This window comes from Parus major, chromosome 28 (genome assembly GCF_001522545.3).
Source record: "Parus major isolate Abel chromosome 28, Parus_major1.1, whole genome shotgun sequence".
NCBI classification, from domain to species: Eukaryota; Metazoa; Chordata; class Aves; order Passeriformes; family Paridae; genus Parus; species Parus major.
This window is the reverse complement of record NC_031797.1, coordinates 1538864-1561630: the sequence shown is the minus strand read 5'-3', so window position 1 is coordinate 1561630 and position 22767 is coordinate 1538864. Positions and strand designations below refer to the sequence as shown.

At 55.4% G+C, this 22767-nt stretch overlaps 1 protein-coding gene across 2 annotated transcripts; it reads left to right on the top strand.

The window, feature by feature from the left end:
- The first annotated feature begins 1184 nt into the window (after nucleotides 1–1184).
- Nucleotides 1185–14830, top strand: MOB3A (MOB kinase activator 3A). Of its 2 annotated transcripts, none has more exons than XM_015651838.3 (4): nucleotides 1185–1302; nucleotides 11367–11909; nucleotides 13521–13723; nucleotides 14576–14830. In XM_015651838.3, exons 2-4 carry the CDS (start codon nucleotides 11492–11494, stop codon nucleotides 14603–14605), a joined length of 651 nt encoding a protein of 216 aa, XP_015507324.1. In that variant the 5' UTR covers nucleotides 1185–1302; nucleotides 11367–11491; the 3' UTR covers nucleotides 14606–14830. The 2 variants fall into 2 exon arrangements, with proteins under 2 accessions (XP_015507324.1, XP_015507325.1); XM_015651839.3 differs by lacking the exon at nucleotides 1185–1302 and adding an exon at nucleotides 7074–7185.
- The last annotated feature ends 7937 nt before the right edge of the window (nucleotides 14831–22767 follow it).

Here is a 22767-nt window from a genome sequence, read left to right as displayed (position 1 = left end):
GGAGCGGGAGCGGGAGCAGGGCCCGGCTGTTCCCGGGAGCAGCAGCGGGAGCAGGGCCCGGCTGTTCCCGGGAGCAGCAGCGGGAGCAGGGCCCGGCTGTTCCCGGGAGCAGCAGCGGGAGCAGGGCCCGGCTATAGCAGGGACAGCCCCGAGGAGCTGAGGCTTCAGCCCAGGTGCTGCGGCTCGGCTGGGCCGGGGATGGGCTGTGAACACCCGGGGGAGGAACTGGGGGCTGCAGAGATTGGGGGGCACCTGCGATGGAGAACTCCGGGCTCCAGCCAGGAGTGTTGGAAAAGCCCCTGTGGGGCGGGAGCTCTGCAGGCTCTGCTTCAGCTTTTGGTACCCTTTGATTTTGGGCTGCCCAGGGATTTCCCTGCGGGGTTTGACGTTTGTGAACTGTTCCCTTTGAACCTGGGCTGCTTCTGGCCACTTCTCCTTTTTGTGACCTTAAAGTTGGGGTCTGGGCAGGTCCCTCCAGCTGTCCCCGCTGGAGCAATGCCCTGCAGCCCCTCGGAGCCCCCTGAGCCCCCCTGATCCCGAAAACACAAACACCGAATAAAGGGAAATAAAAGAAAACAAACGGAACGGAATAAAATGGGAAAATAAATTTAAAAGAAGTAAATAAATAAAACAGAATGGAATAAAATTAATAAAATGGAAGAGAGGGAAATAACTGGAATGGAATAAAATGAAACAATAAACGCAATTACGAAAATAAATAAATAGAATTAAAGAAAATAACTGAAGAAAACAAAAATAAAAGAAATAAAAGAAAGATGAAAACAAAAGCAAATAGAATATTAAAATACCATAAAAATAAAATAAAATATAAAAAGATGAACTAGAAAATAAAATAAAATTAAGATAAAACAGCAAATAAAATAAGGATAAAATAGAAAACAAAATCAAGTAGAAAAATAAAATAGAAAATGAAAGAAAAGAAAATAGAATAAAAGGAATTCAGATAAGTAGAATAAAATAATGAAATAGAATAAAATAACATAGAGTAAAATAAACGAGAATAAAATTTTTAAAATACGATAAAACACGAACTGTCGTCCCCCCCCCATCATCCGCTGTGCCTTTCCCCCTCCCCCGGCCCGTCCCTGCCGCTCCCTCCCGTGGGCGGGGCCGGCGCAGGCGGGGGCGGCCCCTTTAAGAGGAAGTAGCGCCGGCCGCGAGCGGCGCGCGGGAGCGGCGGGAGCGCGGCGGCCGCGCGGGGCGTGCTGCGGCCCGCGGTGAGGGAGTGCTGCGGCCCGCGGAGCTGTGCGCGTCCGCCGGCGAGGGACCGCGGCCCGGCAGGTGCGGGGACTCGGGGGGCTGGGAGGGGACTCGGGGCGGTGTAAGGGGACGCGGGAGGGTTTGTGAGGGAGGAGGGCCCTGCGGGACGGGCTCGGAGGGGCCTCCGGGGAAAAGGGGCCTGGAGGGGACCGCGTGTCGCCAGCCCTGCCCACGTGTCTCCCCAGTCCCGGTGGCCGCGTTCCCCCGGCGGGGCCGGCCCGGGCTGTTCCCGGCCTTGGCGGGACGGGACGGGACCTGTTGAGCCGCGGTCACCGCATCCCCGCTCTGGGCGCTGTCTGTGTTTGCCTGGGCGGGGGGCGGTGGCGGCCGCGGCCCGGCCTCAGCCCCCTCAGGAAGGGCCGGGGTTCCGTGGGGCAGGGATCGGATGGATCGGGACATGGATCTGCCTGGGCTGGCCCGGCCCGGGGGAGAAACCCCTTGGATGGGACATCCCCGAGCAGAGCCCTGGCTGCTGGGCACAGCCCCCTCCTTCCAGAGGGGTCGGGGAGGGGACAGAGCTGCTGCAGGATCCGTGAGCAACCGAAAAATTTATAATGAGGAAAAAAGAATACATCACAGAGATTAAGGGGGTTGGTGGCACAACTGTGAAGTTACAGCTTGCCAATTTCCCTGTTTTATCCCACCTCTCCCTCCCGACTTTCTCCAGCCCAGCTGCCATAGGTAAAGGTATAGCCCGAAGTTCCAGCCTTCCAGTCTCCAAACTGCTTGGGGAATGGGGAATTTTCCATTTTTTTGCAGGTCATGGTGAGCCATGGCTCAGCTGTCACAAGGTAGAACTTGTCAGGAGAACTTGAAAGCAAACTCTTGCTCTGCTTCTGTCTCTTGCTGTGGGCTCAGGAATCCTGATCTTAGAGAGCTGCCTCTGCTCTGATCTTCGGCACAGTGAGCTCAGCTCCTTCAAAGAAAACCGCCTGAGAAGGACAGGCAAAAGGAAAGGGCAGGAAGTCCTCTGGAGGGAAAGGACAGGGGATCTGGACTTGTCCAGTGTCCAGCACAGATGTTTGGGAAAAAGCATTTCTGTCAGTGCTAGTGAAAGGCAGGATTCCCTCCTCCTAGAGCTTGGAGCTGCAGAGTGGCCACATTTGCTGGATTTCCATCCCTTTGTTAAAAGCCTTTTTCCGGTCTGGAAATCTTCTGCCAAGTTGCAGGGCAGGGAGGGATTTTGCTGGGAGATGTGAAACTTCCCTGGCCACCTGTTTATCACAGTCCCCAGGGCTTTGTCCTTGCTCTCTGCTTCCTTTCCCAACTTCAGGCTCACATCCAGCTCCCTGTTTGTCTGCGTATCCCATATTTCAGATTCACTTTCTGTCTTAGTCACTTACTGTGAGATGAACCTGGGGTGAGCTTGTGACTCTTCAAAATTCCCAGAAAGAGGGAGAGGAGCATTGGGAATTCTTGACAATGGTGGCAAAACCTGGAGCTGTTGGTTTATAGTGAGCAGCTGAGTGCAGGTGCTGAGCAGGGAGTTGGTTCCCTGTGCCTGGCTCACCTTGCAGCTCCTGGGATGCTCTGTTGACACGTGGAGTTGCACTCTTACCTGTGCCATCATCAGACATGGAAATGGGCTTGCCCATGGGCTTGGCCAAGGCTTGGGGAGCTTGGAGTAGACTCAGCACCCTTAGCAAAATTGCCCAGCTTCACTTCAGCTGCCTCTGGAGCTGTTTGCAAGCTGCTTCCACATCTAACGTGGCCCTTCTGCTGAAGGGGTGAAAAGTACCCCCCACACTGGAATGGGGTGATTTAGTCCCATTTTGGAGGTTGGACTGTCCAGATCTGTGCTGTGCTTGGTCACTCCTGCTCCTCTGTGGAGATCAGGGATCTCCATGGCCACACTAATGAAAGAGAAAATGTCCCTTGTGAGTAGTGAAAGTATCTGGGGTCAAAGCACAGAAATTGCAAAACCTTTCCAGTTCTGCCCACAGGTCTGTGAAGGGAATTGCTTTCAATTTCTGAGTTTTAATTTCTAGTAAGACTGGGAAGTATTTTCTGGTTCTTGAGCCATAAATGTTGCTGTAAGTGGATCCAGAACCAGCTTTGCTGAAGGTTTATCAGCTTATCTTTAGGAATATGTAATACTCAGCTAATGCAGTCAATGAAGAGTGCACCTTAGGCTGCACCTTTATCCTCCTTTTTCCAGATGCCCCTGGGAGGCAGAGTTATCCCTGAGGCCTGGTTTGGTCTGCTGCCTGCTTTCCTCTGGAGCTAATGGTGTGGTAGAGGTGCTGCTCTGCTCCTGGTGAAATTGGGTGGTTTGTTGCTCTGGGTATATGAAGCAGAAGGGAGGGCAGAGGAAGGGATGAAGGCAGCGAAGGCCAGAAAAAAACCCAGCAAAACAACTTTTGCAAGTGGGCAAAGCCAGAGCAAAACAATCCATCACACTCTGACAGCTTTGACTTCCTCTAGAAAACCTGGCTGAGCTCCCAAAGGACTGGTGCTGGTGTTGGGTCAGTGTGAGTGAGATGAGGCTATGGTGATGCTGCCAGACACTCCCATGTGTGACCCTCTGCTGATTTCAGGGAACTCGTGGGACAGAAGATGAGCTGGAGCCACCCAGACTATGGCTGAGGTTGCAGCAGGAGCTGAGCTGGTTCTCTGGCTGCACTGAAAGGCCCTGTATTTTCTGCAGGCCTCTCCTGGGGCTGTTGTCTGGCTGCCTTTGCTTCCTTCTCTCTTTCCTCTCGCTCTGTGATGTGGTTGGTGTTGAGGTGGTCTCCAGCTCCACATCCATGGGCTTGTTCTGTGCCTGGAGCTGTGCTAAGGGATTGAGTTACTCCCATATCTCCTGCCAGGGTAAGAGAGGCCTTGTGGGCCTCTGCTGTCAGCAAGAAACAATCCTGCCTTTCATCCCAGCAGTGACATTAGTGAGGGGGAGAGGGATGTTTGTCCCTAGGATTATCCATGCTCTGGGAAAGGCTGGCCGTGTGGTGAGCTCGTGCTCCAGCTCAGCCCTGGGGTGTGATCCCACACTTCCTGGGATCCCAGCCCACTGTTAGAATGGTACCATAGTAATTTTATCATCCTAATGCAAATTTCATGCTCCAAACTGATGTAAGCTTTGACTTGGGTGGGAACAGACCCGAAAGTTGGAGGAAATGGAACTGCTGTGGGCCCAGACATATCCCTGTCTGGTGAGGACAATACAGAGCCTGCACAAGCAAGGAGGGATGAGCAGAATAAACACCACCCTGCCCATCCAGCCCTGTAGTGGGGACAGCGAGAGGCCTTCCTGAAGGACCAGGCTGTTCTGGTACCTGGAAAAGAGGGAGCTGCTCCTGCCATGCCATCACTGGCCGTTCTCTGCCCTGGAAATACTTGTGTGTGCCGTTAACCTGTGTGCTGGAGTCGTGACCCAGCTTGTCAGCTTAGCACAGCCCTGCAAAGCCTGCAGCGGATTAGCTCTGCCTCCACACGCAGCCCCATCCCGGCTGGATCCCTGGAAACCTTCCAGCAGCGGGCTCTGACATTGCAATGGATGCAGATGTCACGTAAGAGGCAGCAGGGCTGGCCCTGAGTCAGTAACACCCGGGGCTCCGTGGGGCTCCCTGCAGTCACTGCTGTTCCACAGGGACAGTTGGAAATTGCAGCATCTGCTGCCTGACCTTCCCCTCCGGGGAGGGAAGCAGGAGGGACCTTTTACAGAACTTTCTCGTGTGGCTTTTCTCCCTCTCTGGCTGTGGGGAGGAAGGCCAAGGGGACAAACCACGCTGGAGATTTGGGTTTCTTGCCTTCCCTCTCCCTTGCCAGACTGGGTTTTCCAGCCTCTCCAGCACTCACTGCTTCACCTGCCCTCTCTCAGCATCCCTGTGCAGTGTGAGCAGTGTCACCATAACATCCCTCCTGTCACTGCCCATGGTCTGAGTGTAAATCCTGAGCTTGAAGCCAGGCAATAAACTCCCTGTTCTTCCACCTGCCTGGGATGGATGCAGGTGTCTCACTGCTGGCTGACCTGGGCTCTCTGCTCCAAGCAGCAGCATTCCTACCTGCAGCTCTTGATGGGCTCTGCCAGAGCTGCCCTCACCTCTGGTGAGTCCTCTGCTATCCCAGATACAGCTTAATTTAGCAGAGCTTTTCCCTTTATTCCATAAACTAACTAGATTTTAGGATTGTGTGGAATGCAGGGGCAAAGGAGATGACAGTTAAAGCCCAGGATAACTATTTTTGGTCTTTGATTTTTCCTTTTATCAAGCATATGACCTTGCAGATGGGCTCTGCCTCTCCATGGCTTGGAAATGTGTAAAGTCTGTCCTTCTCCTAAACCAACTTCTTCCCTTCTCCTAAGCCACCCTCTTTCCAGGAAGGGCCTGGAGATGTGGGAAGTCCCAGGAGACTTGGGAAGTCCCAGGGGAACCGTACCACTTTTTACTTGGGAATTTCCAAATTGTGCAGCAGATTGGAATAACAGGGCCTGGGGGTGGCTGGCAGCAGGCAAGACCTTCTTAAAGCTGACTCTGGTGAAAGACAAAAGGCTCTTTGTTTGCCCAAACCTTGGGAATTCAGCATTTCCAGTGTGCCCCTATTCAGATTTGCTTGTGAAGGCTGCTGCTAAAGCACTCTCTAAAAGAAAAACGTGGATGTTGTCCTCCAGAGCAAGAGAATGAAGTGGGGCTGGTGTGTGCCCAGGCTGGGGCTGGAAGTGCAGCTGGGCCAGGTCGAGCTGCTCCTTCTCCAGAAGCTTCTGAGCAGCTTCAGCTGCTGGACGGGGCAATCCCAAAGGGAACAGCCGTGGCTCGGCTCTCCTGCAGCAACACAGAGTGGTCCTGCGGGAGGAAAGACAGAGCTTACAGAGGGGATGGATTAGATTTTGGGAAAACATTGGCAGCTCCCTGGGCCGGGAGGCTGGAGTCAGTGCCAGACAGGAAGAGGCTGACGTGGAAGTGCCGGCTGGCCGGGATTATGAATGGCCAGAGGTGCCTTCCAGCCACGCTGAGCCCTCCTTGCCCTGCCCTGCCCTGCCTTAGGTAAGCACGGGGCAGACCTTCGCTCCTCATATCACAAATCCATTCAAAAGAGCAGCTGGAAGTCTCGTCCTGGGAAGACAAGCCCTCATTTGTTGCCAGACTGGCTCTGGAGGCACAGAAACTGGCTGCCATTAGTGCAGTGCCGCTGCCAGGATTGTTTTGGTCCCTGCTCTCTGTAGTAAAATCTCTCCTTTGATCAGAGAAAACCAGGATCATCCTGTCCCAAGACACTGAGCTAGTGCAGAGTGGCCACAGGAAGGGATTTGTGAAAGGAGGGAGGTGGAATTATGGAAAAAATGTGCGTGTGCGTCCCTCTTGGCTGTTTTGTGCAAGTTGCCTGTTGGAAGCTGCTTTGCTTCTCTTTCTCACTCTGTAAATTCAGGTTTTTACTTTAAATGCTCAGTGCATCCAAAATACCTTTATCAGGGCTGCTTTATCAGTCAGGGGGGTTTTGTGTCCTGTGTTGGGAACTCTGGTCTGGCATTAGGGGCCCTGGGAATGGCTCAGGGGGAAGCAGGATCGTGGCTCCCCTCTCCTGGGGACACGGTGGCTGTCACAGGCTCCCCACCCAAGAGTTACAAGCAGCTGGACTCGGTGGGATTTGAGGACAGCAGCCCAACTTCCCGAACAGGAAACTGGACAAATCCCTGATTTGAAGAGCTGCCTTGCTCCCTGGGCTGTGCTGAAGGGCTGTTTTACCAGAAGCAGCAGGATGTGGCCAGCCCGGCGCTGGGGTCACGGCGGAGGGAGGCGGCCTCGTGTCTGACCCCTCCCCAGCTGCGGAGCCTCCCATGAAACAAACGGGGAGGTTTTTCTCCTTCTTTTGAAAAAGGAAGCTCGGCCTCGGCGCCTGCCAGCGCTGACAGAGGGTGCAGAGCAGGGCTGAGCCCTCCACAGGAGTGACCTGCTGAGGCCAGGAGCACAGGTAGGAGCTTGCTGACTGCTGCCTTGCTGGTTTTCCCCTGCCTTGCTGGTTTTCCCTGGCTGTTGTTAAACCTCTGTGCAGTGTTGGCAGCAGAGGGGAGCATGGAGTGCTGCTGGGGCTGGCACTGATGGAGCAGTCATAGGACTCCTGGACTCCTTTTTGGGCCATTCTGCCTCTGTAGGGAGGGCAGGATCTGTCGGGAACTCTGCTGGCTCCTGGAAAACCTCGGGATGGCTGCAGCAGGGCGCAAGGGCAGCAGGCAGTTTCCTGCTGTTTTGGAGGAGATGTCTCTTCCCTTTTCCAGGCTCTGAACTGCCTTTACAAGTGACCAAGGGTTGTGAAGCAGCTGCCTGGGTTTCCTCTGCCCAGAACCTGGTGTTAGAGCAAGGCAGCTTCTCATGATCATTCCTGGCAAGGGAGGAGGAATGGCAGGACAATGCCAACAACCCTGGCAGCAAAACCAGCACAGGACTGGAGCTGCACAAGCAGGGAGTCAGAGAAGAGGAGCTTTTAGGATGGGAGGGCCAGGCCTGGAGACCCCTGGGCAGGCAAGTCCAGCACAGTAGGGAGCTGCTCCTCCTGTGTCCTTGGGATAAGCTGGAGGTGTGTTTGTGCTCCGGACAGCCCATGGGGTCATGGGCTGTGTGATCCTGAGCGATGGCCAAGGTCCTCTCGGAGCACCAGTGACGTCTGATCTTGGCTGGCTGAAAGAGGAGGCAACAAAATGTACTGAGATTTGTTTGGAGCAGAGAGTGGATTTTCCCCTCACCTTTAAAGCTTGCAGATACCATCCAGGTGCTTTGCATGTCCCATTTCCCAATTGTCTTTAACCTTTCCTTTCCCTTGTGTGCGGGGGCGGTGTCAGCTGTGACTCCTGCCTGTGGAAGTAGGTGTTTTACAGATGATATCATCTCCAAGCAATGTCAGGGATGCTTTGGTCTCTGTGCCTCTTTATTTTTATTTTTTTTCCTAGAGCTAAATGTTTCTTTTAGCTCATTGCAGTCAGAGACCATAATTAAATAGGCTGCATCTGCTTGATGTCTCAGCTACTCATTTTGCTAATGCTTCACACAGATGCTGAATCGTCTGAGAGACAATTGGTGCTGTGTTGAGCTCCCCAGTTCTCAGGGATGATGTCTCCATAGGATCAGGAATTTGTTTGTAGGACAAGTGCTGCCTCACACCAAGTAAACTTTGCCCTGCACAGAGACCCTGACAAATGTGAGGGCTGAGAAATCCCCAACCATGTAACAGGGGCAAGTGTCAGATCCTGCCCTGGGATGGGGCAGCCCTGGATGCAGGGACAGACTGGGAATGAGAGGCTGGAGAGCAGCGCCCTGGCAAGGGACCTGGGGGTCCTGGTTGGTGGCAAGTTGGATCTGAGTCACCAGTGAGTCCTGGCAGCCCAAAGGGCCACCAGGCCCAGGGAGGGATTGTCCCGCTCTGCTCTGCACTGGGGCAGCCTCACCTCCAGTGCTGGGGGCACTTGGGGCACCACAAGATCAGGAGGATCCAAAGCTGTTGGAGAGTGTCCAGAGGAGGGACACGGAGCTGGGGAAGGCTCTGAGGAGCAGCTGAGGGCACTTGGCTCGTTCAGCTGGAGCAGAGGAGACTGAGGGGAGGCTCCTCGGGGGCTGCAGCTCCTCCCGAGGGGAGGTGGAGGGGCAGGGGCTGAGCTCTGCTCTGGGACAGGGCCAGGAGCCCAGGAAGGGCTGGAGCTGTGCCAGGGCTTGGGATGGATCTCAGGGCAAGGTTCTTCCCCCCGAGGCTGCTGGCACTGCCCAGGCTCCCCAGGGAATGGGCCCGGCCCCAAGGCTGCCAGAGCTCCAGGAGCGTTTGGACAGCGCTCTCAGGGATGCTCGGGGTGGGCTTGTTGGGGGGTCTGGGCAGGGCCAGGGGCTGCACTGATCATCCCTGAGGGATCCAGCTCTGGATATTCTGGGATTCTATGAAAAGTCTCTCCATCCTGCTCAGATAAGAAAAATGATTGGTGTTTGTTTCTTGATGTGTGGGGCCAAAACCAGGGGATGGATGTTTGATTTTACCCTTGGGTTTTACACCATCCACATCCATGCCAGGCCCTGCAGTGCAGATCCTCCAGAACAGAAGCGGGGATGGAGTCACACTGCACCACGGATGCTGCGGGTGCTCCAGGGAGCCACGTGGAGGGCGGTGCTGCTGCTGCTTTGTGGTTTCTTGTGTGAGAGGATGTGTTTTCCTCCATCTCCAGTGCAGAGAACTCATCACAAGTGCTTCCCTGGACTTTCTGCTGGAAGTAGCAGCAGCCTCAGCACCTGCTGCCCACATTGCTGGTTCCGTGGGGGCCTTGCCTCAGTTCTGGGGTGGGCACAGTCCCTGGAGCTTCCGGCTCTGCCACAGGATGTGGCCAGCCTGTGACACAGCTCCTGGTAACCAGCACTGCTCAGCTGTCGCTCCACACCCTTCACTTCTTCCTCTGCCACGTCTGGGGCGGGATCACACTCCAAAGGACACATCTGCCGGGGGTTTGTGCTGGGTTTCTCTCTCCTGAGGTGGCTCAGGGGGTCACAGCAGCTGTTTTGGCAGCAGGAAGGCCAGGCTGGATGGGGCTTGGAGCAACCTGGTCTAGTGGAAGGTGTCCCGCCCATGGAAGGTGTCCCTGCCCATGGCAAGGAGTTGCAGTTGGATGGTTTTTACAGTTCCTTCCAACCTAAACCACTCCATGATGACATGTCTGCCCTGGATTCACCTTTCAGCCCATGCTGGATCTCACTGAACCACATTAAAATGCTTTTAAGCATCCCAGCACATCGTAGCCCTTGCTGGGGTTTGGATGTCTCAGCTCCTGCGTGGAAGAGGTTACTGAGCCCATTCCTGCAGGAAATGTTGAGCCTATTCTTAGTGGGGTGAACTGGAGTGGTTTGGGGTTTCTTCCTCACTGTAATTAAATAAGGAAACAAGAGGCCTTGGCTTTAAAGCTTTTTAATCTTTCTCCAGAGAAGAACTGCTGATTAGCACTGCAGCATCTGTTAGAGACGGGCTCGATTGCAGCTGTGGTAGTCATGACCTTGAGTTTGGGATGTGTTTGCCAGCATTTGAGGACACTATTTACCTATTGGAACAACACTGTGGCTTCATGTAAATCTAAGTAGATTCTGCTTGGGGAAAGGCTTGCTTTTTTTGCTTGCTTGCTTATCAAATTATGGAAACTTATTTATGCTATTTAAGGCATCAGCTTAATTTCTATTACTTTATTCATTTCTCTGTCCAGCACGTGTAAAATAATATTTTTGGTACACAAAGCTTTCTGCCTTAAGCTTTCATCAAAGAACAGCCTGGCACAAATTGTGTGAGGGGCTGGATGTGGGAACAAAGGAGGTATAATTAGCTACAGATAAACAGAGCTGTGTTTCTCGTCAGCATCCCTTCAGATCTCAACTTGTGTCTCACCCTTGGAGCTTATTCTTTTCTACAGGCTGGAAGAGGAAGATGAGCTTCCCCTCATCTTCCAGTTTTCAACTTGTAAATGGAGCTAAACTGAAATGGGAAGTATGTTTATGGTCTGTGTGCACCTGCAGAAGAGGCTGTGGCTGCTCTCAGGGCTGATGTTATTTTAGGATATTTGCTTTCCGGGTGCCTGAGCTGTGACTTCTTCTTCTCATTGCCCTGCACCCCCTGGTTCCTGTCTCTCACTTTCAGTGGCTGGCTTGGTGGGGGCTGTCTGGCAAAAGCTCTGAGCTGTGTTGTGGGCTGGCATGACCTGGCCTGGCCTTGTTCCCAAAGAGGGGATGCAGAGGTGAAAATGGCATCTCTGGGTGAAACCCAGCTGGTTTTACCCTCCTTTATCAGTGCGTGTGAGCCAAGCAGGTAGTGGCATTTCTGCAGGGTTGGGGTCTCATGGTGTGGCAATGTCAGGGTGAGTGGCAGCCCTGTCCCATGGCTGTGGGGCCTGTTCTGTCATTGCCACATGGAACAGGTCAGGAGGTGACTCTGTTCAGCCCAGGTCACCCCTCCAGCCTCCCCTCCCCTCTGCTCCAGCTGGGGAAGGGAAGGGAAGGGGGAGGAAGGAAAGCTGCTCCCCCCCTTTTCAGATGTGGGGCGAGGGCCCAGATGGCATCCCAGATCTCTTCCTATGGGATTTAGACGAGTTTTCCTGTTGAGAGAGCTGCTCCTAATCTCTGCCCTTCTGTGCTGTGTTGCAGATCAGGACCAGATGAGCAGAGGGAGGTTTCTGTGAAGATCACAGTCGCCCCAGCCCTGCCCCGGGAAGTGGCCGCGCCTCTGGCTGTCACCACTGTGGGCCTGCAAGAGACACAAGAGAAGGAAAATGTCCCACGCTTTAAAGCAAGTGTTCAATAAAGACAAAACCTTCCGGCCGAAGCGCAAGTTCGAGCCGGGCACTCAGCGGTTTGAGCTGCACAAGAAGGCCCAGGCCTCGCTCAATGCCGGCCTGGACTTGAAGGTGGCCGTGCAGCTGCCGCCGGGCGAGGAGCAGAACGACTGGGTGGCCGTGCACGTCGTGGACTTCTTCAACCGCATCAACCTCATCTACGGCACCATCAGTGACTATTGCACGGAGCAGTCCTGCCCCGTCATGTCGGGGGGCCCCAAGTACGAGTACCGGTGGCAGGACGAGCACAAGTACCGCAAACCCACGGCCCTGTCCGCGCCCCAGTACATGAACCTGCTCATGGACTGGATCGAGGTGCAGATCAACAACGAGGACATCTTCCCCACCAACGTCGGTGAGTTTGGGTCCCAGCTGGGGCTGGAGGATGGGAGATGGGTGTGGAGCCTTCTCATGGAGCCCTGTTGCTGTTCCAGGAGATGCTGCAGCACAGCTGACCCCTGTAGCAGAGCTCTGTGCTTCTCTGGTGGGCAGTGCAGCGAGTTCTTCCCAGCTCTTCTGCAGTGCTGAAATACCCAGAGCTGTACCAGATCCCACCTGGAGTCACGGATACCTCGAGGCAGTGAAACAGGAGGCTGCCCTTAGAGCAGTCAGTCTCTGAGGTGGCTCTGGAGTGGCTCATGGATGCAGGATGGCTCTCTGATGGCCAGCCCAGGTCTGAGGCACAGCTCCGTGTCACCTGGTGATGGTGCCCTGTGCCATAATCACCCCCTGTTATCAGAGGCCACTGGCTGCCCCTCCTGAGGGGTGGGATGCTGGCACAGGCCTGGAGGGATGGGCCATGTTTCATCTACTGCCAGGACCATGGAAACAGGAGTTTGGCCTAGAACGCCTCAATCTCCATATCCAAACCCAGCTTTGGGACAGAGATTGTTGGGTATTATTTTGTGATGAAGATGGAAGAATTTAGTCTCTAAGCTGTCAGGTAAATACAGCTGAGCCTATGCAGAGCTTCCATTTCCTGAGGTGGAGGAGATGAGGTGCAGCAGAGCTCCCTCCCTCCCTCCTGCCCCGGTGTTCATCCCTTTGGAGCTCTGATGGGAGCTATTGGGGTCACATCTGCCACTTGAGCATCCACAGGGATCCTCCACTGTGCCAAAATGCTGCTTAAATCTGGTGTGGAGTGGGCAGAGAGAGGAAGGGGGCCATAAACCACCAGTTTTGAGACAGCTGAAGCAGCAAATCCTCCCCAGCCATTCTTCTCACGCTGCACAGGCTGTGCTGCAGCTCTCCAGGGACCACACTGGGGCTGTTGGTTCTGTTCTGAGCTGCAGGACGAGCTTCCGACAGCACAAGGGTTGTGGTTTGGGGTTTTTTTAGTTGTTATTGTCTTCAGCTCAGCTTTTACCAGATCCTGTAACTCTGACTGAAATGCTGCAGCTCTGGCAGAGTAAGGAAAGGGTTTAACTCATCCTTGTTCCTCTAGAAACAGTGTGAACTTTACACCCTGCTATCCCACAGAGGTGGCTGCATGGCCAGACTGCTTTGCTGCAGGGGCCCAGCTAAACACAGTCCTGGAGCCTTCAAAGAGGACCTTAACAGCTTTAATTTTTAACCAAGGAGCTAAAGATGTACCAAAACAAGGGATAACTGTGGGGAATTAACAGCACCAGCCCTTTGCTTTGGGAAGTTGCTTGGTTGTATCTGGTGTTTTGCACTGTTTATATAAATACATCAAACAGGAGTAGAAGAAAACTCTTGTCTGACTGAAACAACTGCTGGGAATGTGGCTCTGCTTTCAGTCACAGCAGTGCATCACTCTGTCACTTAAAAAATCTGTGCTTTGAAAAATGTGATCCAAAGGAAAGGAAAAAGGAGTGGGAAGCTGGAAATTACCAGGGACAGAAGTGCTTTTACCTCAATCTGTCCATTTTACCAATTTATTTTATCCCTAAGCAACCAGTTTTAACTTGATCAAATGTTTTTCATAGCCACTCTTGCCTCCCAGGTACTCCCTTCCCCAAGAACTTCCTGCCAGTGGTGAAGAAGATTCTCTCCAGGCTCTTCCGAGTGTTTGTCCACGTCTACATCCACCACTTCGACAGGATCACCCAGATGGGCTCGGAGGCCCACGTGAACACCTGCTACAAGCACTTTTACTACTTTGTGAAAGAGTTCAATCTCATAGACACCAAGGAGCTGGAGCCCCTGGTGAGTGTCTGGGTGGGCTCAGGTACAGGTGGGGCTCCCAGGCTCTGTGGCCAGCACAGAGGGCTCTGGAACCTTCTCAGAAGGCCCCACCTCAAATCCTGGGGTCAGTTTTGGGCCCCTCACTCCAACAAAGACATTGAGGGGCAGGAGCATGTCCAGAAATGGGAACAGAGCTGGGGAAGGATCTGGAGCACCAGGAGCAACTGAGGGAGCTGGAGGGGCTCAGCCTGGAGAAAAGGAGGCTCAGGGGGGACCTCCTGGCTCTGCACAACTCCCTGCCAGGTGGGAGCAGCTGGAGGGGCTCAGTCTTGTCACAAGTAACAAGTGACAAGACAGGAGGGAACAATCTCAAGCTGTGCCAGTGGATGGAGGTTTAGGTTGGATTTAGGGGAAAATGTCTTCACTGAAGGGGTCCACAGGCATTGGAAAGGTCTGCCCAGGGCAGTATTGGAGTCATCATCCCTGGAAGTGCTCAAAAAACATGTGGATGTGTCACTTGGGGACATGGTTTAGTGGTGACACAACAGTGGTGGGGTAATAGTTGGACTTAATGATCTTGGGATTCTTTCCAAACCTTAATGATTCCATGATTCTCTTCTAAAGCTAGTTGCCCAAATTCAGGACCAGATGGCCTTGAAGTGTAACTGTCAGGAACCAGGATGTGACTGGGGCGTGCTGGGAATGGCAATGGTGGAGGGAATACGGCCCTGCCCAAACTGGAGCTGGGCAGCAGTGTCACCCCGTGCCTAGGAGTGGGATTGACAGCTAAACACAGGGGTTTTTCATCCACACCCTCACCTGGGAGCCTGGATCCTCCTTCACAGTCCCTTGTCTTCTCTGTCCCTTTGACAGAAGGAAATGACATCCCGGATGTGCCACTGAGCTCAGACCTTCCTGCTCCCACCTCGGCACCTCTTCTGAGGACTCCGGGCCCCAATCTCATATTGGAGACGTGATTCAAGGGGAGAACAGAGACGTTTTGTTTAAGAAATTATATATTTTTAATGAGTTTCAATGTAAAACTGTGATACTGCAGGAATATTTTTTTAAAGATGCTCTAGATTAACTAATTTTTTATAGTAATTTCTATAAAAAAGAAAGAAAATATTTGTGGGCCACTTGATGGGAATGTTGGTTCTCGGGGTGAGGAGGACCTGCCTGAGCTGTCTCCTCCATGTGCCCTGAGTGAGGTGAGCCAGACACTTCAGACAGAGCTGTGTCATGGGGCTGGTGCTGCCATGGAAGCGGTACCTCCCTTGGGATACACATTTCCCAGCCCTGAAGGCAGGGTACAGGACTGGTGTACATGGATCCCCCAGCTGTGGATCCCCCAGCACCTCTTCCACTGGCTGTGAGTCCAGGTTTGGGGCAGAGCTGCTCTGTGCCCACTGTCCCCAAGGCCTGGCTCTTGTGGGCTCCCTCTGAGTGAGCTGGGACTGGGCTTCATCCCATGGCTGCTGCAGTTGGAGCCGGTGCTGTTGGAGTGGAAATCTGCCCTCGTGTGTCAGCCCGGCTCTGAGCTCTTCACACACAGTCTGGCTGTGGCTTAGCACTGTCCCCATGGGGACACAGATCCACGCTGGCAGCTCCACACGGGAGCCACCAGTGGGAAGGTGCTGGGACAGGCATCACGAATTCTTCTCCATCCCCTCCCTCCCTGTCCCTTGTGGTACACTGACCCTGCCGGGACCACATCCCACTTCCCGTTGGGGTACGGAGCCTTCTCCCTGTTCCTCAGCATCACCACCCCACCCAGCTGTGCACATCTGGGACCAAAATCTCTGGTGTGCAGCCAGAGCCCCCCGGCCTCGCCCGCTGCTTGCACGAGGAGAACTTGGCAGTGCCTCCAGGTAGGTAGTGGGTCTACCTAGCACTTGGGGACCAGTAGTGACCAAACTGCACCACTAACCACTTCTTCCTTACAAAGCATTCCTGTGCCCTGGAATCTCTGTACATACGTGACTCTCATTTCTCGTCCTGCCGCTAGGACACTCGTACAAATACCACTCATGCTCTGAAATGGAACCAATAAATTATGTTGTATTTACACAGCACACGCCGCGCAGAGTGTCTCGTGACTGCACATTTGTCAGAACCTTCCCATCAGCAAAACAAACACAGGGTGTTTGGGCTCCTTGGGGAGCTGGAGCTCGTGGGTGTGTGCTCCTGGCACAGCTCCTGGGAGGTTGGTTGGGTTCCTGCTGTTCTCCAGGTGCCAGGTCCAGACTGCTCTGAGCCCTGTGCTGGGTCTCAAGGCCATGGGGCCTCACCAGCAGCCTGGGGTTGTCCTGACTTGTGTCTGCAGTGTCTGTACCCAAGGGTTGAGCTGTTCTCCCAGCTCTGGAACTCGGGTGGAAGTGGGCAGGGGAGGGGAATTCCAGCTCACCAATTCGCCAAGAGGTTCCTCTGCCATGGGAAGGAGCCAGGGGTGCAGTCACAGAGGCTGGTGGACTAAATTGGGAAAAACGCTGCATTTGGGGGATGCACATTGTTTTCCTGGCCAGGAGGGAAGTGAGGGGCTCTTGCCCTTTCCCCTGCCCGGTGGAGGGGCCGAGACCACCCTCCATCCCCTCTCCCAGTGTTTTGTGGGTGCAGCTCAGCTGGAGAACGTGCTGTTCCTTGGTGTGGAATATCTCTTTGGCCAGCCTGGCTCAGCTGTCCCAGCTCCCCCCAGTTGTTGTGCCCCTCCTTGCTGGCAGAGCACAGGACACACAAAGTCCTTGGCTTAGGGTAAGCACTGCTGAGCAACACCAAAACATCGGTGCCTTATCAGCACTATTCTCATCCCAGATCCCAAACACGGCCCTGTACCGGCTACTGGGGAGAGAATTGGCTCTGTCCCAGCTGAAACCAGGGCACCTGCAAGGCCCCAAGTGCTGAGTTGTGGTGGGGCTGCAGGTGGGTGCTGAGCGGTGCTGGGTCAGCCCTCTGAGCCAGGGCAGCTCCTGCCACTGCTCCTCAGCTTCCTTTTCACACCCACCTGGAATGCTGTGGGTGCTGAGTCCGGGGATCTGTACCCAGCTGTGACCCACAGGGCTGCAGGGACCTGCCCTCCTTAGCCCCCCTTTCTTTTTGGGGGAAAAACCCTCTCATGCAAGACCAGCTCTGCCAAGGGAGGAGGAGGAAAAGCACCTTTGTGGGAGATGTGGCAGGGCTGGAGGTGGCTGAGCCCGGCCCCCACACCCGGCAGTGCAGGATGTTGCCCAGACAGGTCTGTGGAGCCACAGCTCAGCCTCACTCTGCCCCTGCAGCCCCAGCCCCACTTTCATCTCCCTGGGCTTTCATCTCGTGTTTACTCTCCTGAGCTGCAGCTGTGAGTGCTGCAGGGAGCAGGCAGCTGTGAGCCCCTGGGGCTCAGCCCCCAAGCTGAGTTCCCAGTGCTGAGCCCTCCAGGCTGGGCACCCCAAACCGAGGCCCCCAGTGCTGAGCCCACCCAAGCTCAGCCCCACAAGCTCAGGCCCCCAAGCTCAGCCCCACAAGCTCAGCCCAGTCTGGTAAGGGGGTTTAGCTTTGATCAGGGCCTCTTGGTACTTCATTGCTCCTCTCCCCTGGCCCTGGTTGGGTGCAGAGGCATCACAGGCTGTGCTGAGAACCCAGAGAACAGCTTTGCAGATCTGCACTGCAGGCCCTGGGCTGAGCAGGTACTGTGCCCAGGGCTCCAGCAGCCTCCCCTCTGCGGGGCTGATCCCTGCCCAAAAATCACAGATGGCATCAGCCCCAGAGCTGGAGCGGGCGCAGGCTGGCGGCACAGAGGGGGCTGTGGCTGCCATATGTTCCAAGGGAAATGCTCCTTTCTTGTGGTTCAGAGCAAGGTCTCCTGCTGCTCCCAGGAAGCCGTGGCTCACCCTGATCCTCCCCTGCTAGGCTTCTCCATCCCCTGAACCCTGAGGAGCTCAGGAGCTTTGGGGCCTCAGTTCTGCCATGAATCCAGATTTAGGATCCTGCCAACAACATCATCTTGTTACAGATGAGTGATTTAGGGTCACTTAAAGAGTCACCATCAACACTGTTAGCAAAAGTTATTTTAGTGTGATTTAACAGACTACAATGAGGTTCCCTCTGGTACTTCCTACATGGATACAAAAAACTAGAAAATCAAGATGGAATTGAGCTGGGATGATTTACACTGAGACTGAAGATGTAAAAGTGTGAGACCCTTCTGTTGAGTACAAGGTTCAGACAAGACCCCCCTGCTTTCTAAACTCCTGATGGACCTTAGGTACAGCCCAGGTCTAGTCTTAGTCTGAGATTTTGACAGTGGCTCACATATGAAGGAATTAAATACATGGATTTAATTGGTGTTGATTCAGGGTGTTGTCAGAAACTCACCGAGGAGCTGTTGCAAGTCAGGGTCTCTCCACCTTGGGCTGGGAAAGGCTCTCAGTTTCAGCCCAAGCCCTGAGATGTGTCCCACCTCCAGGAGAGATCACAGATGTACAGTCCAGCTGCAGATTAGGGGAAACTCAAATTGGACTCATCCAAAGATCTGTTGTTGGTGGAAAGGTCTCTGTTCCTTGAGGCACAGGCCTGGGAGATGTCCCTGCTCCAGGACACCACAGCACAGTCACACTGCCAGGCAGGGAGAGCTCAAGGCACCCTCCAGTCCTTGGTGGGAGGGTGATGGGATGAAGCTCCTGGCTCACAGAGGAAAGTGCAAGGGGCTCCTTGTACCCACAACTTTCATTGTTCCTTGATAAATAGGTCTTGGAAAAGCCACCTACTCTCCCTGTGTTAATCCCACAATCGGTTCTGAGCTCATAGACATTGATGCTCCCTGTGTCACTCTGCTCCTTCATGGGTTTCCTGGACTTCTTGGCCTGGCTCTGGCCTTTTCCTCCTCTGGATCCCAGACCAGACCATCGCTGGTTTGGTGGAAGGGTCAGTGCATCCGTCACGAGTCCCATTAGGGCTTGCTTAAAGTGGGAAGCTGGGAAATGGGGACAGCCTTTGCATGGCTTGGAAAGCAGCCAAGGGAGAGCAGGGGCTGGGGGTCTCCTGTTGCACATGAGGCTGTGTGTCTGTGCCAGAGCCACGTCCTGCTGAGTGAGGACAGGGGTGTCCCCACCTGCCACCACCTCCCTGGGCAGCAGATCCTGCTCAGAGCATTGCTGGGGCTGTGCTGTGACACAAGGATGTCCCTACACTGCCCTGCCCTGCCCCTCCAGCCCTGGGCACTGTCCCTGAGACAGTGGGGGGACCCCTCCAGAGGGGCAATGGGGACCATGGACTTTGTTCCCATCCCCAGGAGGTGCTGCTCATTCCATGCACCTTTTGATTTGGGGAAACAGGAGCACAGGTGGCACAGGAAATGTCCCTGCACAGCTCTGCTGTCACACTCAGGCCCTCAGACCCTGGGAGTGCCTCTGTCCCTCATCCCTGCACAGGCAGTGGACGCTTTCCAAGCTCTGAAATGTGCTTTTTGTTTGTTCTGTGTTCCCTGGACAGCTGATGCCTCTGGGGCCAGATTCCCCAGGGTCCCTGGCAGCCCCCCAGCCCTGATCTGCACCCGCCTCCTCCTGGGCAGGGCTCTGGGTTTGCTCTGCTCCAGCTTTGGGCTCTGTGAAGGAGGTGACAGGCGTTCCTGGGACAAGGGAACAGTCAGCAGCATGGCACGTGCTCCCTCTCCCTTGTATGGCACAGGCCAGGCCAGGAGCCAGCAGCTCCAGGAAAATGGGCAGGACCTGGAATGCTTCTGGGAAAATGCTGGAGCAGGGAAGACGTGTCCCATCCCCTGGGTGACACCGATACCAAGGGCACCTGCTGCTCCGGCCCCACAGGGACAGCAGATCCCTCCTCACCCGCTGCTTTACCAGGAGAAGGGGCCCCAGGATCATTTTTGGTTCTGGTGAACAAATCCCTGCTAAGCCCAGAGGCTGCAGAGACATGGCCACTGGCACCCATGTCCTGCAGCATGGGGTGTACAGGCCCTGCTGTGGTTTCAGTGCCCTTTCCAAGGGAGCAGGGGAAATTTTTTGGTGGTTTGGGAGTTTTTCTGCTCCTTCTAAGAAAATGTGCAATGTGCCAGCCTGCACTTCTTCCTGCCACATCGCAGCACTCCTGGGGCTTCCCCAGAGTGACCCAGCTGCAGTGGGTCAGGGCTGCTGCTGCAGATTTCCCCCTTCCCAAGGAATTGGAAGGATGAAGGAGGGTGTTTAAAGTCCTCCTGGAAATTCTTTTCCCATTTGCTGCTGTCCACTAAGGTAGAACTCCCACTGTGGCAGAGCATGAACCCTCTCCCTATCCTTCTCCCAGGCACCCCAAAAACACAGTTCCCACAGCTCCTGTCCCTTGTTTTGGGGGCTGCAGGGGTTTCCTTCCTGGAGGAACTTGCTCCATCTTCACAGTAGATCCCTGGATGGCCAAGCCCCATCCCAATCCCACCATCTCCATGTCCTTGTCCCCTGGGTTTTGGGGTGTCAGGGCCAGGACTGGGTGATGGGGGAGAGAGCATCCTCCCCATTGAACTGGCACCTCCCTTGAAGGGCTTTTTGGGGGTGAAACCACCCCGGGTGTGTTTGTACCCTCCCTCAGGATGCACTTCCCTGCAACTTCCATATTGGGTTCCAGCTATTCTCGCACCTTATGGCACCTCTTCCAGCTGGGGAAACTGAGGCACAACACCACCATCCCCCTCCAAGTGACCCCTCTTCACTCTGCCTGTCCCCCAGCTGTCCCTGAGACACACTGGGCAGCTCTGCTGGGGAGTTTCTGGGCAAGAGGGCAGCCCTGAAATGTGGAGGTAAAGCAGGAGCTGGGAAAGCCAAGCAGGGTTCAGCCCAGCCCTTCCCTGCAGCAGGTGGGGACTGACAGACCAGGGCCACGTCCCTGGGAGAGTCCCACGGTGGCAGGGTGGGGACTTGGGGTGCACTGGAGGCCTGGCTGGAGCTGCCAAAACTCTACCAGTGGCTTCAAGGTGAGGAGGAAGATCGAGGATCCACCAGCACAGGAACCAGCTTGGCTGTGAGCCTGTGTGTGTCTTGGGCGTGGGGGGGTGTGTGTCCCCTGTGTCCCCTGTGTCCCTCATGTCCCCATCCCTCCCACCCCTCCTGCCCCACCCCAGCACCAGGAGTGTCAAACCTCTGGGTTTCTGCCCAGCAGGAAATTCCAGGTTTTTTGCAGGATTTTTTCATTTGACACAGAGCCAGGGCTCCAAGTCCTCCTGCTTCCAGGGGTGGGAAGCTGGGCCCTCCTTGGGCCAGGGAAGTAACACACGGAAAAAAGAGGTTTATTTATTTTCCCTTCCAAAGCAGAGCAATGGGGTGGGAGTGGAAGCCCTGGACAGCCCCAAGCCCACACAGGGGCACATTCAGGGGGAGTGGGTAACCACAAGTGGCTCAGGGCACAGAGGGGTGACAGGGTGGCCACGATGCCTCCTGCCCCTCACGCTCCCTCTGCTCCCTGGCCAACAATAGCCGCCTTCCGGTACAGCCCTGCTCGCTTTCCTGTTTTCCCTCGGCCAGTCTTGGAGTGTGGGGCTCCAACAGTTCCTGGAGACCCCACAAGATTGTGGGTCCTGTTGGAACACTGAGGTGTGGGGACAGGTGACACCTTGGGAACGCAGCAGGGGGCTCACCGTTAGTGGATCCTGGGAGAACTGGGACATGGGGAATTTGCTGCTGCCAGCCCCATGTTTGCAGCCCTGGGAGGCTGGATGTGGTCAGGAGGAGGGAGGGGGCTTGGGGGATCAAATGCTTCGAAATTCGTGTTTCCCTGAAAAAACATTAGGAAGCCCTGAGCTCGTGAGCTGCCAGCACTGCCTGGGGCCAGCGGGGCCCTTCCTGCTGTCCACGGGCACGTGTGTCCCACAGCAGGAGCCACCAGGGCAGGGACCTGTGGTGGCCCCAGCCCTGGGGGCCCCAGGGGGGGATTTTGGCTGGACCCTGCGCCCAGCAGGTGAAGGGGGAGAGGGAGAGCCCTGGTCCTGTAAGGGAAACACGGGTGGTACTCTGGGATGAGCACTTGCACAGGCAAAAAACAACACCCACACATGATCATGTGTACGTGTGTGTGTTTGTGCACCCCTGGGCCGATGCTCTGGCCTTGCACACACGTGTGTGGTTTTGTGCACTTTCCCTGGCAGCCAATTCCACAGGGATGAGCCCCGAGAAGGGAAACCTTGGGAAGAGGAGCCTGTCCCAGTGTCCCTGTGCCGGCAGCTGAGACCCAGCGTTGCTGCCACACCCGGCTGGAAACCTCCCCTTGAGCGTGCACTGGGTGTGCAAAGCGCGTGTGACAATCCCGGGGATCCCAGGACACGCCAAGGACACGCCAGGGCCACACGGGGAGCAGGGGGTGGGCACTGAGCACACTCTGGGCGTGCAGAGAGGTCTCAGTGACATGTGGGGACACGCAGAGGACACACAGGTGACGTGACCTGTGGCACACGTGTCACACACATCACACACAGTGAACACGCTGCCACTGCCCCACATTCCCACACGGTGACAGGGACCCCCCTGGGCCGGGCGAGCCCCCAGCCCTGGGCATCCCCACCACACCCGGCAGCCGTGGGTGCCCCAGGGCTGTGGGTTCCGGCTGTGCTGCCCTGTCATTCCCGGCTCCCTGACCTACATGGTGCCAGATGCAATTTGGGAATGCCTCAGGAGCGCCGGGAGGGGAAGGGACCATCCCTGTGTCCCTGCAGACCCCCCAGTAGTGGGGGAACCACCGGTCACCCCACCCCCAGGCCGGATTAACTGGGGAACCCTCATTAACTGCACTAACGAACAAAGGCCTGGGAAACCCGGGCTGCCCTGGCGCGGGATGCCGGAGAATCCATTAGAGCCGGGAAAAGCAGGAATTTCGACAGGCTTTGGGAGGGGGATGGCCAGGACCCCACCCTGGTGACCCCAAGCCAGGCTGGCACCGGGCTTTGGGGCGATGCAAATCCCCCACAACATCCCCCACCAGCGGGGGAGGGGGCAGAGCAGGGCCGGGGGCTGCGGCGCTGCTGAGGGGGACGGGGAAAGGGGACAGGAGCCGATGGCAGCGAGGGGGGGTCCGAGGGTATCGTGGCTGTCACAGGGGGTCCGGGGGTGCCGTGG